This window comes from Rhipicephalus microplus, chromosome X (assembly GCF_043290135.1).
Source record: "Rhipicephalus microplus isolate Deutch F79 chromosome X, USDA_Rmic, whole genome shotgun sequence".
NCBI classification, from domain to species: Eukaryota; Metazoa; Arthropoda; class Arachnida; order Ixodida; family Ixodidae; genus Rhipicephalus; species Rhipicephalus microplus.
Window position 1 is genome coordinate 190,330,586 of NC_134710.1, and position 17,978 is coordinate 190,348,563.

The window sequence follows — 17,978 nt, forward strand, 5'->3', positions numbered from 1 at the left end:
ACGCTCAAGATTTCGTTCCCAATCAGGTTCTCGTTCCCGGTCCAGAGATCGCCCAGACAGCAGGCACCAGTCTGGTACCAGGGGACGCGGCAATGCCAGACACTCTCGCTCAAGAGAGCGCTTTGACTTCATGGTCCGGCTTCACAAACCAAGAAGGTGGGCGGAAAAAGTCAACATGGGTGGTCCACCTGGTGCGCAGGCAATACAGGGTAGTTCGCCAGTGCACGGAAAAGAGCAGTCTGAAATTTGGGCTTAAAGGTGTGAAAATGCAAAGAGGCTTTGCAGGTAGTGAGATCAGAATTCGAGCACTTTTGGAACTCGTGCTAACCTCGTGAGGCGGAGTCTCCTATTCTGATTCCGGTGCGTGGACCAAAATGAGAGTAAGGCCATCTCGCCACCAGCGTCATCAGAAGGAAAAAAGGCGAGGTTGGAGATTACTCCTAGTCAGCCCTCTAATTCACAAACAATCGCACAAACATCGCTATATTTCATTAATAAAACCATCAACCAAATTAGACAAGCCATAGCTACACAGTCAAACGTGATTGAGCACAAGAATGGAAATCCCCCTCATTTAACACGCAGTGTAGGAGTATTGGAATCTAAAATGAAAATGGTACACTTGGGCAAAACTGTTAAGGCAAGAAAGGTACAGCAGGAGCCTGATTGTGGGGACTGCAACGAGCAGGAGGACTCGCCACAGGCCATGTTAACTCAGTCATTATCAAAATGGCTGGTAAAACTGGTAACATTATTTTGGGGCAGTGGAACTGTGCAAGCTTCCTAAAACGTAAGGCTGCACTGCTGCAGCAGATCAAGGTGCAAGAGATTAGGCCACACATTCTGTTCTTGCAGGAAACTCTCAAAAAGAATATATGCCTTTCGGGATACAGATCCGTGTGTCAAAAACTGGATAAAGACCCATGCATTGCTACCATAATACGAAAGGCCACCTCCTTCATGGTGCACGAAGTCGAAATCTGTGAGGCGGACTGGATGACTGGCCCTGAGGCACAAGTGATAGAGATTGTCCCCAATGATAAAATTTGCCAGAATATTTTCATCTTAATTCTGTACAGCCCCCCTTCAGCTGAAAAACACAATCTCCGGGTTAGTCCTAGTAAAACTGCATCCGTAGTGAAGGATAATCCCTGGGTGATAGCTGGTGATTTCAATTCCTCGCACTCAGCATGGGGTATACGATACAGTCCAATAAAGGACACAATTTGGTTGCTGCACGCTCATATTTATATCTTTCATTTATCTCAGACCCTCGTTTCCCCACTTGACTAGAAAACTCGGTATTCAGGGACACTATGCGGGATCTCTGTTTCACAAAAAACGCTTCAGCAAGGTCGTTTAACCTGCAAAAAGACCTGGGAAGTGTTCATTGTGTATATCTAGCATGATTTCTATCATAGAAATCATGCTAGATATGCAGCACCCACCTCCTAAATGTTATTAATATGTATATTGGGATCTCTTCAGAGGAATTCGAGGTGAAGATGAAACGGTATATGGCAATATTAGTGACCTTTTCGCTCAGGTTCAGAAGGATATCACAAAAGCCTATAAAGTGATCACAATGGATCGAAACATGCTTAGCATGGATTCCCAATTTGCACATCTATTGGAGACCAAGCACACTTTTATTGAAAGGTGGACTACACAAAGGTTAAACCCTAGGCTAAGAAAGAAAGTTTCAGAAATCAGAAAACTTATCGAAGAGCACAGTGATAAATTAAACAAACAACAATGGGGGGATGTTTGTTTAGCAGCCAATGGCGCGATGCGAAAGAGAGGAAAATGGACACTCCTTAGGCGTATATTAGATGACGGGCAAAGTAAGGGAAATCAAAAACTAGCGTTTCGCCTGCTTAGTAACAAAGCTAAAGCAAAGGGTACTTCAGAAGTAGACCTCCTGCAGACCCTAGCCAACAAATAGCTTTAGCTAGCCCTAAATTCGAGTTCTCAATCTTCGCTCCATTATGGGACATTCCAGCCCCGGAACTGAATGCTCCTTTTATGGAGGCAGAAATAAAAGAGGTACTATAAACCTGAACAGTAGCTCTGCTCTGGGACCTGATGGAGTTACTAACAAGTTCTTTAGGAATCTGGATAATAAAGCTATCCAGACCGTGGTTAAGGAGGTTAATAAAGTTCGGGAGGACGGACTGGTCCCCTCAGACTGGTAAATGGCCTTGGTAATCCTAGTCCCGAAACTAGGCAGGTTTCCCAGCTTGGAGAACCTTCGGCCTATATCCTTAACCTCATGTATTGGTAAGGTTATGGAACATGCCGTGCATAATAAAATATCTAGGTACCTTGAGCACGAGGGGCTCTTCCCATACAATGTGATAGAATTCCGACTGGCTCTTTCCACCCAGGGTGTTATGCTTCTACTCAAAACACGAATCTGAGACTCGCAGGGCAAAGATGTCAAGGGAATCCTCTCTGTAGATTTAACGAAAGCCTTTGACAGAATCACTCATGAAGGCATTTCTAAAGAAATCTCTGCTTGGAACTTGGGAAACTTTTTTTCTTTTGTACGCCTATTTCTATAAAGCAGAATGGCAGTCATACGCATGGAGCATTTGACATCAGAAGTATACACACTTAGAAACAGAAGTACTCCGCAAGGGGCGGTTATTTACCACCTTTTATTTAATATCGTCATGAGCAAACTATCAAATAAGCTTCCAGCAGCACCACACATCGTCCATGTATTATACGTGGAAGGTAAACAGTTTGATGTCCAGGATAATTGAAGGCTACTGTAGAACAAGCTCTCCTAGAAGATCTTGATGCAACTGAGTCTTTCCTGGCAGACACAGTACTTGCGCTCTCTCCAGAGACATCATAGCTCCTGCTGTATAGACAAGCACGACGGGGGCTAGGGGATTAAAACCCCTTAGTGAAGTACCCATCAGTATTCACACTGTTGATGGACGCGACATTCCATAAGTAGATTCCACTAAGATCCTGGATCTTGTGATAGATGCCAAATGATGTAATTTCAGGACCATAGCTCACCTAACCACAAAGGGAGTAAACATAATTAGGCTAATCGTGAGAGTTTCCGGTAGGAAAGGCGGAATAGGGGAAGACATGCTGTTTAGTGTTCTTATGCTTTACTTATGAGCTACGTGAACCACATAGTAACGGCTCTCAATTGGACGCAATCAGAAAAGAATAAGAGAGCAACACGTATGCGCAAAAGCGTAAAAAAGGTGCTCGGTATCCCAATAACAACCAGTACAGAGATGCTTTTTGGGTTAAGGCTCCGTAATACCATGAATGAGCTAGCAGAAGCACAACAAGTGGCACAAATTACCAGAATATCCAGTACCAAAGTGGGAAGAAACCTGTTAAGCGCCGCAGGCCTGCAACCTAGCATCAACAAAGGTGAGGCAATTCAGCTTTACAATCATGTCAGGGAGTCGATCATTGTTGACCCATGCCTAAGAAACACAAATCCAGAGTTTAACAAGGGTTGAAGGCTCATGAGGGTAAAAGCATTCCTAAACAATCTGACGGGTACAGAAGCATTCGTGGATGCAGCCCATCAGGAAAATGCCGGGAGATTTTCAGTCACTATCGTGGACCACAAAAGAGACCTCCTCTCGTCCGCCTCAGTTTACACCTTAACGGCAGAAGTAGCTGAACAGGTAGCGGTGGCTATGGCGCTACGAGATCCTAAACGCACCACTATTTACACTGACTACCAAGTGGCTGTACGGGCCTTTCAGTCGGGTCTAATTTCAAGAGGCAGCTAGTATTCTTAAAGGCAGGCCCATTCGAGACGAACCTCGCCACATCATCTGGTTTCTGGCTTACTTAAGTTGGCGTAATACCGGGCCGCCCGAACTCTAATGAGATCGCTCATGATCGTGTGCGAGGATTTATAGGCTGCAGCAATCAGGAGCACTCTAGTAGTTCGGAATAACTTGAGTTCGACGATCCGCTCGTCACTTTTCACAAGATTGCCTCACACTACAAAGGCACTAGACAAGTGTTCCCATCCCCCCCTCCTCCCCATGAACCTAATAGAGCTCAGCTCGCTGGGAATGCTCCAAACGGACTCTTACCCCTCAAGAAGCTTCTTCAGAATGGTACATGCGGAGATGGACCCAACATGGCCAGACTGCGGAGAAGAAAACTCATTACAACGCATGCTCTGGTGATGCCCTGCGTTGCAGGACTGCTGTCAAGAAGCCTGATGCACCATTGCCATCAATGACCCGAGCTACGACGTCCAGCTACTGGCTGTCCGGAAGGCCCGTGAGAGGGCGGAGAGGCTCAGCTTCCTTGTCCCGACATGGTTCTAGTCAGAAGTTGGATGTATACACATCTCATCCTCTTCCTTCTGGACCAAATAAATGTCTTTTATCTCTTCTCTCTTTAGGTTCAGTTGCTATGGTGAATAGATGTAAATAAATGAAAATGGAAAGAAATGGGTCGTAGAAAAGACGGATATTTATATGAACATAAACAGTACAACACAAGAGCAAGCGGGATGTGCGTTACTCAACTAACAATGTTGTGCAGGTTTATATCTACACCGCTAGCCATGGCGTCTCACGTCATGCATCGTAGTTCGTCCAGTTATAGCTAGTCCAGTTGTTCCACTGCGTTTTGTTCATGCTGTGACAGAGTGAACGCACTGCTTGCGGGATTCTGTCAGTGACCAGAGGGCGTGATGTTGTGATGAGTGATTACAGTCGGCTTGTGCACACGCAAAGAAAAAACACAGCCAGACTGGTACGAATGCTTGACTAGCAGCACTGTGATGACAATTTTTTTAATGTGCTCATTTGTACAATCGTGATGACAGGTGATTCTGGTGCTGTGCGCGGAACTTCCTGAAAAGTGAGCGTTCTACTGATGAGGTGCCTCGAAGCAGCGCATTTCGACTTCTTTAGTTCGTGTTCTACCCAACTGGTCAAGCGTGAAGTGTTCCTCAACTTGCGTTGATTACACCCTCCAGCCGCTCGTTATACGTGCACACGCACAAGAATTTGTAACAACTGGCATCCACTAGACGCGCATTAAACACGCTCCTGACGTTTCAATAAAAACCGACAACTTAACTCACTTTGCAGATCCACGTGAACGTATATGCCGATAGAGTTGCACGAAAGCGTTTGCGTGATACGTTTTATAGCTACACTTCATGGAGGGCTTCCATTCGGTTAGTACAAAGTAAGCTGGAGAGAGCGAAACCGTTTTCTGTTGTTGTACGGCCACCGAGCATTCTTGAAAAACGCGGATATTACATTGAATGAGTACCGCGAAACAATCTTCGTCGACTTGGCGCATACTGAAACGCTCCTCTTCTTCAGTTTATGTCCTGGCTACGATTTTGTCTTTGGTCATGGCAAGAATCTGCTGGAGCCATATGCTCATGCGTACTCATTCTGAACCTTCTACATAAAAATAAATAACACCACCAGTTATTTGCAAGATTATGGACAAGGAATGCACCAATTACAGAGGCGGATGGTAGGAGGGGAAAGCGAGAAAGTGAGGAGAACGTCTTGACAACAATGAGTGACATACCTTGAAACTTGTTTCATGTAGTGAGCTTAGTCGCGCGTGCTTTCGCTTTGACGAAACACACTGAATCACCTGCGCCCTCTTCCACGCCTATCCTCAATTACCCCAAAGCCTGCCGCCAGAGCCAGGTGCGGCATTGACACTCTGCAAACTTCAGCTTTGGTTCTCTATAGCGCAGCAGAAAGATAATATCACACCAACTAGCCCCCCCCCCCTCTTTCGAAGACTGATAAAGTCACATTGGTCGGCCTGGCATGTGCAGTACGTTTGCAATTTGTTAATAGTCGCGGAGTTAATTACACCGCCTAACGTTTAGGCTCACTGGGTCACTTTGAAGGTGCAGCTTGGAAATTGTAGTTTTTATTCATCGATTGAGAAATTGTTGGCCCGATATGCCCGGTCTCTTTAACATCTTATAGTGTCTATCACCGGTATTTAAAAATACGCATACACCATTCCAGTCGAGGAACTGACGTCATCAATAAGGCACGTGTGCAGGTAAGAAATGCACTAACAAAAACATTTCACCGACTATTACAATACTGCCTAATTGAGCTCTGAGCGTGGTTGTTTAAATGTTTTGATTTTGTAGCAACTTGAAGAAAATGGTTCTGCTTCGGCAGCGCGCAATATTTCATTCTTGCGTCAGCAGCGCTGCATTGGACCAGCAAAACTGCATGACTTTGCAATCAAAAAGCCAGCGGATGCACAAAATTTTCAGAAGTTCGAGGCGAAAAATATGAACTGTGCCTCTACCCATTGTGAAGCTGAAAGCTTTGCAACATACCGGCCTGCCATGCGGACTCGAATCAAACTGCTCGGTGCAGATGTGGTAGTAGGTGTCAAAAGAGGTGCATCCACGTCAAAGGCAGCTATGTCATTTCAATAACTGTACTAGACAGTCTGCAAATTGCCTTAACGTCAAACAGAGCTGTAACTACTCCTGATCTCATGTCTATTCCCATAAAAGAGGATCAATCATCGGATTTTTACCACAAATGTGCAGGGCAGAAGGATGCATAGTGGGTCGGTTCTCTTCTTCAGCGACGTAAGCGGTGATATAAATAAACCCATTGCAAAAATACAAACTATATATGTACTTACACATTCATGAAAGTACTCTAGGTGTAGTTGCAGATATTTGAGGAACATATTCAAGCGAAAATGGAGGGATATCTTCGTTTATGAGTGAAATTCAGAGTAAAAGTTGTGGCATTCAAGACTGCCATTTGTGTTAGACATTAGTCCCCCGATTCATGCACTTGTGCTCCAGTGAATGATTGCATTGTTACCCTCCTTTTTTAAGCAATCACCTGTATTTGAATGCTTTATACACTCGTACTATGCATGCTACAAAAATATATGCATTCAGTCTAGAATTGCAAATCTATCTGTCCTTTACGACAACATTACTAATGTTTCAAATAAAATATGCTTACATTGCTGGGAAATGAGCTATTTGTGATCTTTTTACCACAAAGTTTTTGTTAGCACTTACTTAGCCTATTTTTAGGTGCACCGTGTCAGCTCTACTCTTGATGTGCATATAACTTGCCTGCACTTTGGAAAATGGTGATCCAGTGACGGATTCAGCGTGTGGTGTGGAGGACTGCATTGCGGCATCGGGGGCTGGAGGCGAAGCAGCGCTGCGGCTGTCAACGTAGTCTGAGGGAACTGACAGTGATGCTCTTGAGCCCAGGTACTTGTGCTTAGCGGCCACACGTCGCCTCCGCACAAGTGCCACCAGTGCTGCCACTGCCAAGGCTGACACCAGCAGGCCCGCCAAGCACAGCGATGCCACACAACCCGCTCCACAGGATGTTGCGGTAACAGGTGCCACTGACCCACTCGGCTCTGCATGCATTTATTCAGGTCATTCATTTAGGAAAAGTGTAAAGGCAAAGAATAAGAGGAAGATAATATTTAAGATAAAAAGGAGGGGAGATTGGCCAAGAGAGCATGTTTGTTGCCTGATACTTTTCACTTGTGTTACCAGAAAAGCGAGCGACAGAGGTGAAGGGAAGAATTGTTTACAGGTCACTATCGTATAGTACAACGAGTAAATGTACACGTATTGACCTGTACGTGGTCGTGCGTTAGGTTCTAGAGCTTTCGCCAAAAGCGCTGACACGGTGGACTAGCATTTAGGCGTGTCTCACTCAGGGGCTTCATAAGACATTTAAGATTTGATTGGGTAACATGAACACATCTCCATGCGCCTTAATGTTTCTCCTCCAAAAAGGGCTGGAAGTACAGAAGATTTATTACGTATTTGGCTGAGCTGCGTTCAGCCGCATACTGAGGACACACGTAAGAGTATGTGGTGCATATTCTCGAAAATGTGACGCTTGCTACAGTCAAGACTTAGTTATCGCTCAGTCTTGTGAAGGTATCGCCGATGGCAAGCAACACCCAGCCATATTTAAGCAGTATTGTTTCTTAACCTCTTCACAGCCGGAGCGAGAGAGTTCAGACCATCACCAATTCTACGAACGTTCTCTAAATTGCCGATGTTTAGGGTCATCCAGTAGTTATGTCATGAATGTTTTATGTCATTTAGCTACACAATAGGGCACTGATGTCATTGGGGAAACGTGTATTGATATGATGTCATCGTTAGTGAGTGCTAATTTTTTTCTCTCTCGGCCTACTTATTTCCAGCTGTTCCATAGTGACTCGGGATAAAATGCAATTTAATAGTATAACAAGATTTAGATGCCTTGATTAGCAGAGAACTGCATGCGGTTCCTTGGTTCAAATACCTGCTTATTATTTGAGTAGCCGTCTTAGTCACAAAATGTATATTCTGCAGGGCTTTGTTCTAATATGCAGCGGGAAGCTTCTTGGACGTCGGTCAACTCAGTGGCAGCTGACAAAGTATTAGGTGTTGCAATGAATCATTGCGTGACACTCATTCTAGAAACCACCAAAGCTGCTGTTGGAAGGTCTGCGAATTGTAAACTTGATATTGAAAAAAGAAAGTTAGAACTAACTTTGCAAAAAATGTTTCTGTCTTTTTCTGATTTTGTTCTCTCAAGTAAGTACTATTAGGAAGCGTGGGGTGTACACTGAGAGCAAATAGCAATTCCCGAATTTCTTTTTCGAGAGTTTCGCTCACAGCTCTGATGAACATTGCAATCTCACAAGTAAAAAAAGGAACTCAAGGGGCTTGCGGGAAGACTACAAAGCGGTATGCTCCAAATAGCGTGATGCTTGAGTTTTTTTTCCTTAGTTTTTCATGCTTCTTTCTATTGCGATGACAATCATATGGACTGTCTCGGCTGGTTTTTACCGTCGCCAAAGCTGCCGTCATGCACCATATATGTACACGTATCTATATATAGGAAAACTCAAGAAAGAAAAAAAAAGTCGCAGCTTTGCCGTGAAAGCGAAGCAATGAACGCGATAGCAACTATTTGGTAGGCCATGTGCAGAATGGCCAGCATATAGAAATGTGTCTCGCGCTTCTTATGTACAAATGACGCCCAAAACGTACTCTTAGGTACAGATAAACACCTATAAGCGTCTCAGTTGTTATTTCTGTGGGTCTGAAAAGTGCGCTCTTTTCGAAAACGTACACTGTGCAACGATTGCAGTGACCTTTGTGCGCCCGGAAACTAAAACAGAATCGTTCCGGCAAAATCCGTATGCCAGCCAAGATGTACGATCCCCCCTCCCTACCATGAGAGAAGGGCGCGCGAGGAGCATCGGAGCGTCGACCCCTGCTCTTTGCGGGGCAAAGTGTGCGTAGGAAATGAGAGTGTGGCTGCCGCGTCGTGATGATGTTGCTATGCGCTCTTATTGCGCCATTTTGCTGGTAATGCTGAAAACACGATAGTCCCCCCAAGATTCCCGTCAGCAGCGGTATGTGGATATAGCTTGCCGTTTGAAAGGGAAACGGCACGCACCTCCGTGGCTCAGTCGTTAAGGCCTCGCACTCACGATTCAGAGGACCCAAGTTCGATTCAGCGTGCCGGAGTCTTTTTCTGGATTTTTTTCTTTCTTGCATTTTCATATATATAGATACGTATACATTTACAGTGAGTGACGGTGACGCCGACGCAGGCAGCAAAATTGATTGATTAATCTCTGGGGTCTAACGTCTCAAAACCACCGTATGATTAAGAGAAACGCCATAGTTGAGGGCTCCTGAAATTTTGACCACCTGGGGTTCTTTCACAGTGCGCCCAAATGCGACACAATTCAATCGAGAGTGTCCGTATAATTGCTATCGCAATAAAAAGCCGCCAGTGCTCGGCACCCACACGTACTTTGCCCCACGCATGAGGGCGGGAAGGGGGGGGGGGGGGTTAGGTGCTTGTGCGCTCGTGCGTATCCTTTGGTGGGGAGAATCATGTGCCTTGACCTTTCACAGAATTAGGTGCATTAGTTGCCTGGGCCACAAAGGTCAAGTTCACTCACTGGGGAGGCCCCGTTCGCGAAAAGAGCGCTTTTAAAACCCAACAAAGTAGCAACCGGACACTCGCTAATTCGCATTGATTGATTGATTTATATGTGGAGTTTAACGTCCCAAAACCATCATATGATTATAAGAGGCGCCATAGTGGAGTGCTCGGGAAATTTCGACCACCTGGTGTTCCTTAACGTGCACCTAAATTTGAGAACATGGGCCTATAACATAATCGCCTCAATCGGAAACCAGCCGCTGTAGCCAGGATTCGATCTCGGGACTTGTGGATCAGTAGCCGAGTACCTTAGCGAATAGACCACCGTGGCGGGGCCTAGCTAATTCACACTTATATCCATCTGTACGTGTGACTACGTTTTGTGCATCGTTTTTGTTTGAACAGTGCGTTAAGCATCAAGTTGTAAGCGTTGTTAGTTAGCTGTCATCCTGTGTGTTTCCGTTTCGTACATCGTTTGTACATGAGCAGTGCACATCACGTTTCGAACTGCTAGCGTAACATTTCAAGTTATTACTACGCATTCATTGCTTCGCCTTTGCGGCTAAACTGTGACTTTTCTTTAAAAACATGAATTACAGTCGATTTTAGTGCGAGTTTCCGAACTAATGTTTGGAATTATCCATAAAGCTATTTAGGAATTTCTTACAGTTGTAGCAAAATGGCCTGCGAAGCTCTAGAACTAGGCACTAGCTAGTTTATTTGGCTTTTGTAGACCAGTAGCCACGTTAAATAAACACACAAGGACTTTAATTCAGTTGAATGCATTGTTTTTTGAAACCAGATTTTGCAACTGAATGAAAATTTTCCAACAATGCACCGCACTAGGTACGAGAAGCTTGCTCATATGCGCAAACAAACATTGCCATCCCTCTCACTTACTAACCATTTCAATCAGTATGATTTATATCACATGCCTGGAATGTGCAAGAAAAATTTCGACTAGCAAGAAAAGCTAATAGTTTAAAACAAAAAGGCACAACTTCACGGCAGATTTATGAGTTGACCTCTTCGCTGCCCCTAATAAGTTAAATCTTTAGTCTGAAGATCACATTGTGCTTGAACTTCAACAGATGAATACCCGATGTCTTTTGATATTTTTAACAAGAGCTACATGCAGTCTAGGTGTGCCAATTTCAAGAAAACTTCCAAAAGTAATGCAGGAGCCGCAATTACCGTAAAGTTTTGCAACTGTCCTATGGCAGCCACAAAACAAAATGAAGATATAATTGCTGATTTGGCTCATCGTACGAATATACAGAAATTTTGTATTCGATATATTAACTTTATTATTGCGTTATTAACTACATTGCTGCTCCAAGAAGTTAGCAAGCTTTGTTATCTGAAATGCCAACATTTGTATTGGATGGCTGAGTAAGTTTGAATACCAGCTTTGTATATTCATGGCAAGGAACTTTATCCACTTCACTTGCTATATAATATACCATTTGTCAATGACGTCGTGTCCTCTCGTGTACATTGCTGTAAATTCCCTGCACTACCACTGTGACTAAGGCCTGATGTCATCGCAAACAAGGATGCTTGCGTGCTTGCTGAAACGCAGAATACACTAACGTCTTTAAATATTCTATGGGTAACCGGAGATGTGTGTCCTTATTATGAAGCTTGGCTTGTGTAGTAACACTGCTAGTCTGTAGCATTAGTTCTTCGAAGGCCATTTGCCTGTAATAGCAGTAAATTGGATAAAGCCTCAAGGTGCTGTGGTCACAGACGACTGTGCAATGATGGGGACATTTGCACAGTCGTCGGGTACGTAAAATGGCATTATGGTATGGTGGCATTATGGTACGTAAAATTAGCTGTGCTAATTTTACGTACCATAAGCAGAAATGACTGTGCTGACTGTGCTAGCTGTGTAAGCTGTGCTAAGGCTGTCACATTCAAGAATAATTTTTGACAACAAAAAGCATCTTTCATTACGTTACTTCCTCCGCATTGCGTTTACCATCGTTTTCAACCTAAAATATAGGTACAGCAATATAACGTGGTCTTCAGTGCAGGGCAACCTACCTTCAAATCTTCACTGCGCTGACCCTGCATCACGGTGGAACACAACTTCACATAACTGAATCCCCCTTCCCACATGAGCTCAGCCTATAGGGTCAGAGCAAACTGGACCCAATCATGCAACTAAATACTGAACCTGTGATTTTGTGTCGAGTAATGTCGTTTTCTTTGTGTAATTTTATTCCTAATTAGGTTGATCTATTAGTGTGTTAGAGACTTTTATCAAAATAATGCAAGTGTCACGTCATCTTACACAAAAGTGGGAAGACATTATTACATGACAGCAAAGGCAGACGATACATCGCGGGAAAGCTTCTCGCACAACTCAAAACACTCCATCATGTAGAGAAAGAAAATCGATGGAGTCTCATTAGAGCAGGTAGCAGCAAGGTGTGCAATGGATAGTGTGGACACTAAAAAAGTCAGTGCGATGCCGCTTTCACCATTAAATATGGCAGCGTGGCTCAATATTAGCGTCAGCGCTGCGTTAACCGGCATTTTCCAACTGTTTCTATTCGACTGCCACTGGTTTTCTGCAAGCCGAGTGTTTGTTGATAACATTTAGAAAAGCCTAAATTCACATCCTCTTCCTCATCATCATTCCCAGAATAATTATTAAATGAACTAAACAGGTTAGTACCAAACTTTACTGCAAAGGAAACTGTATACTGTTATTAATCCTGTACCAGAAGAAGGACTGCAGAATTAAAGAAAAAAAACTTTCCTTTACCCAGAGCCCTTCATAATAACACAGGTCTTATCTCCGCACTGTCTAAGTCTCCCCAATCCACTTTAAGTTACGATAGGAGAAGGCCTTCATACCCTTTATGAACAAATAGAATAGTTAAATTAACTGTAACTAGTATATTCACACTATAGCAAGTATAACAATAATGAGGTATTTCATTTCAGCTTTAGTTATTGTTATAATTAACAGCATTTATTGACTTACATATATATATATATATATATATATATATATATATATATATATATATATATATATATATATATATATATATATATATATATATATATATATATATATATATATATATATATATGTATATAATTAAAAAAGCGTTTTTCTGGAGCTGCAGATAATTCATTAATGTTTTCTCCCTCGCTCAGCCTTCCCTAGAAATGAGGACAGCCGGCCTGAGATTGACAAGTGCAGCTCACACAAGCCTTAAAGCTCCTGTCAATGGCTGGCAAGTGTGTTTCTATTTGGTGCTCTTGTGTAGTGTGCAGTGTGGTTTTCATACGTGTAAGCTTAGTAGCAAAATAAACTAGATAGTAAGTGTGCCAACTTTTTTTTAAAGAAAATCTATATAAGATAGTATGCAACTGAAACCTTAATTACAATGGTAATACTAATGAACTGTTACAATTGATATTTTATGATTATAGTTAAAAGAAACAGAAATACCAGCAGCACCTCTGCGAGACACGCTGGCCTTCTTTACCGGCCGGCTTAATCGGAAGCTCAGTAATTGCTAGACGTACGACAAAGGGCTCACCTGGCCACCGTCCAAGGTCGCCTGTCGCAGCTTCCTGGCCAAATGAGCGCTGTCTGTTTTCATGGGCACTTGGCGACCATGGTTGGTCGACTAGCACAATGTCACGGCTGTCAGGCCTGGCGGGAAGTTTGGTGCAAGTGCAACTCTCAGCTGAGGCACATGAACAAATGCCCATGGCCTTTTCAATTCCTTTGCCGGTAGGCCCTGCCACTGCCTCACCAACCACATGCTCTGCACAATCCTGTGGACAAAGCGTAGGCTGCATTAGCTCGAGCTCGTCGCAGATGCCATCGGGACAACTCTCTAGATCTCCAGTGCAGGTGCTAAAATGTTTGGTGAGGTGGAGTCCGTCAGAGCCGTGGCGCCAGCGGCAGCGGCCGTCAACCGTGCCTGGACCACACGACGCCAAGCACTGGGTCTCACTCAGTTGCTGACCACAGAGGCGTCCTTCTGCGCAAAGGAAACAGCGTGGATTACTAGGTGGCGCAATGTGAGAATATATTTGTTAATATTAAAGTATGCGGTTAATACTTGCGTATATGGGGAAAAACTTCTGGACCATGAACTACTCAAGCAACACGTAAGAAGAGGTAGTGTGATCGATTACCAGCTGGCTCTACAATGCACTTGACGTTGTGTAAAACATCGCGAAAAACATGATTCGAGCCAGAAATGCGACGACGTCTTTTTATTTGGTTTCGATTAGTATCAGCAGTTTGTAGTTTTGCTTGTTGGTAATGTATTTCTTACATGAAAAACGAAAGCAATGGCCCGTATGCCAAAACAAAAAATAAACACAGCCCCCGTCTGTCGCGCTCATATAGATTTATACATTTTGAGGTACCTTAAAAACCTCTATTGAGGCATGTTGTAATCGGGCCAGTACAAACAGGGAGATTCCTCGATGCCTCCGTCACACAATAGGCATTAACACCAGTAATGTAATAGGTTGCATAATGAAAAAAAGTGCAGTATAAAATATTTATTTACTTTATGCGCTATCGGTAATACAACTAATGTGTCGGAAATAAACACATCAAGAGTAATTATTGCAGCGATCATCACGCATCACCAAGAAAACTCTATGAACAAATTAAAAAAGAAAGGCCAATAGAACATCTCACCGTCTGCAAGTTTTCTGAGGACGGTCAAGGTTATTCTTTTTGTTGGTATTGTTTTTCAGGAGGGGGGCGGCTACGGGAAGGGTGACAGAGCATGCCTTAGTTCTAAATGTTAGTAAAACATTAGTAAGAAGGGATAACTTGCAAGTTGACTCCTCCCTAAAGTTGGTTTGAGTCCTCGGGACTATATACGTCGTGTAAGCACCATACCTTTTAATGATGATCGTGATGATTAGAAGACAGATGTCTAGGAATTTAAAGGGCGTCTTTTCAACACCATAAATTGCAGGCAAAACAACTCTTTACGCCCCTAAATACATAAATATAGGCAAAATAATTTTATTATAAATATAAACAAGTTCAAATGGAGACGTGCATGACCTGTATCAAACGACAGCGAAACAAACATGTATTGTTTATGATGGCATGAATCTAGCAACACTTGAACATAACCATTCAACTGTCCTTTTCCCGTGTTGTATGCTGAACATGGTCTCGGTATTTATTCTGCAGCGCGGTGGGTCAAGTGCCCGCTATTGAATTTATGTTTTTTAACATAGCTGAGAAGGGTTGAGCAGAAGCAGATAGCCAGGCCACTTTTTATCAGAAGGCAGGAATATGCCTCCTCTTGGCAGGGTCAAATTGCACAAAGTTGATTTGTTCCCTGGGGTTCCTTAACCTGCACCTAAATCTAAGTACACTGCAGTTTGAAAGGGTTGACGCTTGGGCATGATGGGGATTCATTTAAAAAAGTGTTAACAGCACATTGAATGATTGATTAGGAAAGGACGAGACAACAAAGTCAAAAGGCACTGACTGGGTTCTTTTAGTCTCGTCCTTTGCTAATCTTTCTATGCGCTGTTAACACTTTTTGAGAAGATAAATACACTGTTTTCCAACATGCCTGGCTTCATGGAAAAAGTGACCCCGAAGCCAGGATTCCATCCCACTACCTTCCGGTCATCAGTTCTTGACCACCGAGGAGTATATTGATACGCTCTGTGTATAGTTTCACAGCACGGCCTTTTAGTGCCCATGAGCATGTTTCTCTTGGTCGTCGTCATCGTCGGAAAAGAGTGGCTTAGAGTAAATGCAGTGTTTAGCGAGACTTAATGACAGTGATCGCAGAGACAATGAGAGGAGGAAAGTGGAGGATTGACGAAAAACAGAGCGTCAATAGAGACGTACTTCATCCATAATTGCCCAAGAGTATCACCCAGTCCCCGGTAAGAGAGAGGGAGAGACTTTTTATTAGAAAAATGGATTTTTTGCTAGTGCATACATACCGCTGGCATGATACTCTGTATGTTGATGGGGAAGGAGACTTCAGAACAGAGGAAATTAAAGAATGATAAAGGAGAATTATAAACGAGTGTTAAATGTGCCAGTGAATCTGATAAAAGTATTGAAAAATAGTTGGCAGGTATGTTAATAAATTTCTTGTGTGAATTGTTTTATCATTAGAGCTTTCTAAGAAGGCCGATTTCAGACAGGTAATTGACTAATGACAGTACATTGTGCAAAATATTAGGCCCATTGCCCATGTCTTCATTACAGCACCAATGTAATCATTACTAGTCATGTGGCGAGTGTGTCCACCGATACCAAGTATGGAAAGAAAGCGTGTCTATGGTCTGTGGCTAGACTTCATAAGGTCTACTTCATTGTACCGCCGCTGCAAGAGAATGCTTCCCACGTTTGCCTTCTGTTCCTGCGGTCAAGTTTTCTGTATGAACAGCGAGTGACGCAACCGGTGGAAGTGCTCTGCTGGCCGCTGCTGCTAAACAATCTGCCTGTGTAAAATTTCAGTGACGCCTTGACTTTTGCCGCACCTAAATCTCTCAATATTGAGTAGCGTAATCATCATTATTATTATCAATATCTTTTTTTGTACAGCATTTTTCAAGTGACAGCCTGGTGCTCTGAGTTTCCGTCATCAACCCTACACGTCTCACGCCATTGCTAGTGACGCTGCAAAAAATGTGTGGATGATTCGCTCACTAAAATAATGGGCATTTCTAGAGTCAAGGCACGTGACTGTTTGAAATTTAGACCGTGCTGACGCTGCATACCCGTTCCGTACTGTAGATACACGATCCCCACCGCAGAGCTTAAGAGGGACGGTTCTTTGTTTGAAATATTGAAATGGCTTTTTAAAGCTTGGCTAGGAGGCTTGTTTCGAATGCTAAAGAGCTTATTAAACTTTTTTCGCTTGTGACAATAAAGCTTCGATTGATTGATTTGTGGGGTTTAACGTCCCAAAACCACCATTCGATTATGAGAGACACCGTAGTGGAGGGCTCCGGAAATTTTGACCACCTGGGGTTCTTTAACGTGCACCCAAATCTGAGTACACGGGCCTACAACATTTCCGCCTCCATCGGAAATGCAGCCGCCGCAGCCGGGAATCGAACCCGCGACCTGCGGGTCAGCAGCCGAGTACCTTAGCCACTAGACCACCACGACGGGGCAAAAGCTTCGAGGCCGATTGTGCGTCAGGGAATCCATCCATGGGATGTTCTTTTTAAGACAACGCAGCAGGCAATGATCACCTGAACAATGTACATAGACTACGCACGATCGTTCAGTAACACAAAGATCACCCATGCCCAAACTGTGAAAAGCCCACTGTTTGAACAAACTTATAAAACTATCTTGTAACCATAAAGATGGAAACTTCACAGAGAACAATGTCCCACGTTAAAAAAAAGCTCACAATGTGCATGAAAAATACAGCTGAAATAAAAAACTTGAAACAAAATAAGAATATTTTTGGTACGCATGTATTTTGGTACGCATGTAAAACTGCAAATGTCTCGCTATTGCTGTTATTAAAAACCTTCTTCAGTATAATTAGTAAAAGTTGAAATGTTTATATACATTACTGACACTTACCGCATTGATCCGCTTGTTGGTCATCTGTAAGCAAAGAAAAAAAACGTGGTTTGCATCTTATTTATCAGTACAGTAAAAATATATGCAAATTCATCTCTTTGTAAGTCTCTGTCTGCATCATGAACCAACTTGCCCCAACACTTTGTACCAAAGCATTTTTTTTCTTTGAATTCTTCTGAAGGTCTTACTAATGTTTTTTTTTGCTTACAATTTACTTACCCCCATACTAATAATACTTAAATATATATTGCTGCCATTATCAAGCGGGGAAATTCGGGCAAGTGTAACGTTCACAAAGCTGCTTGGTGGTATGCCTACTCAATCTCGACCGAGTCAGATTATCCACCCGCGTATTTACTCGATGTTTTCTTTTTTGTTAGCATAAGCGTATTATAAAGCTTACTCTGAAAATCAGGGATTCAAGGTAAATAATG

The 17,978-nt window shown here is 43.2% G+C and overlaps 1 protein-coding gene across 1 annotated transcript in view; it reads right to left on the reverse strand.

The window, feature by feature from the left end:
• The window catches only part of LOC119175570 (uncharacterized), a 366,504-nt gene that overhangs the window by 79,140 nt on the left and 269,386 nt on the right, over positions 1-17,978 (reverse strand). Inside the window, exons 9-11 of the mRNA XM_075878397.1 lie at positions 17,545-17,568; positions 13,529-13,978; positions 7,112-7,410 (exon numbers count right to left, since the gene is read on the reverse strand). Coding sequence (XP_075734512.1) covers positions 7,112-7,410; positions 13,529-13,978; positions 17,545-17,568 — 773 coding nt within the window. The remainder of the gene's footprint in view (positions 1-7,111; positions 7,411-13,528; positions 13,979-17,544; positions 17,569-17,978) is intronic.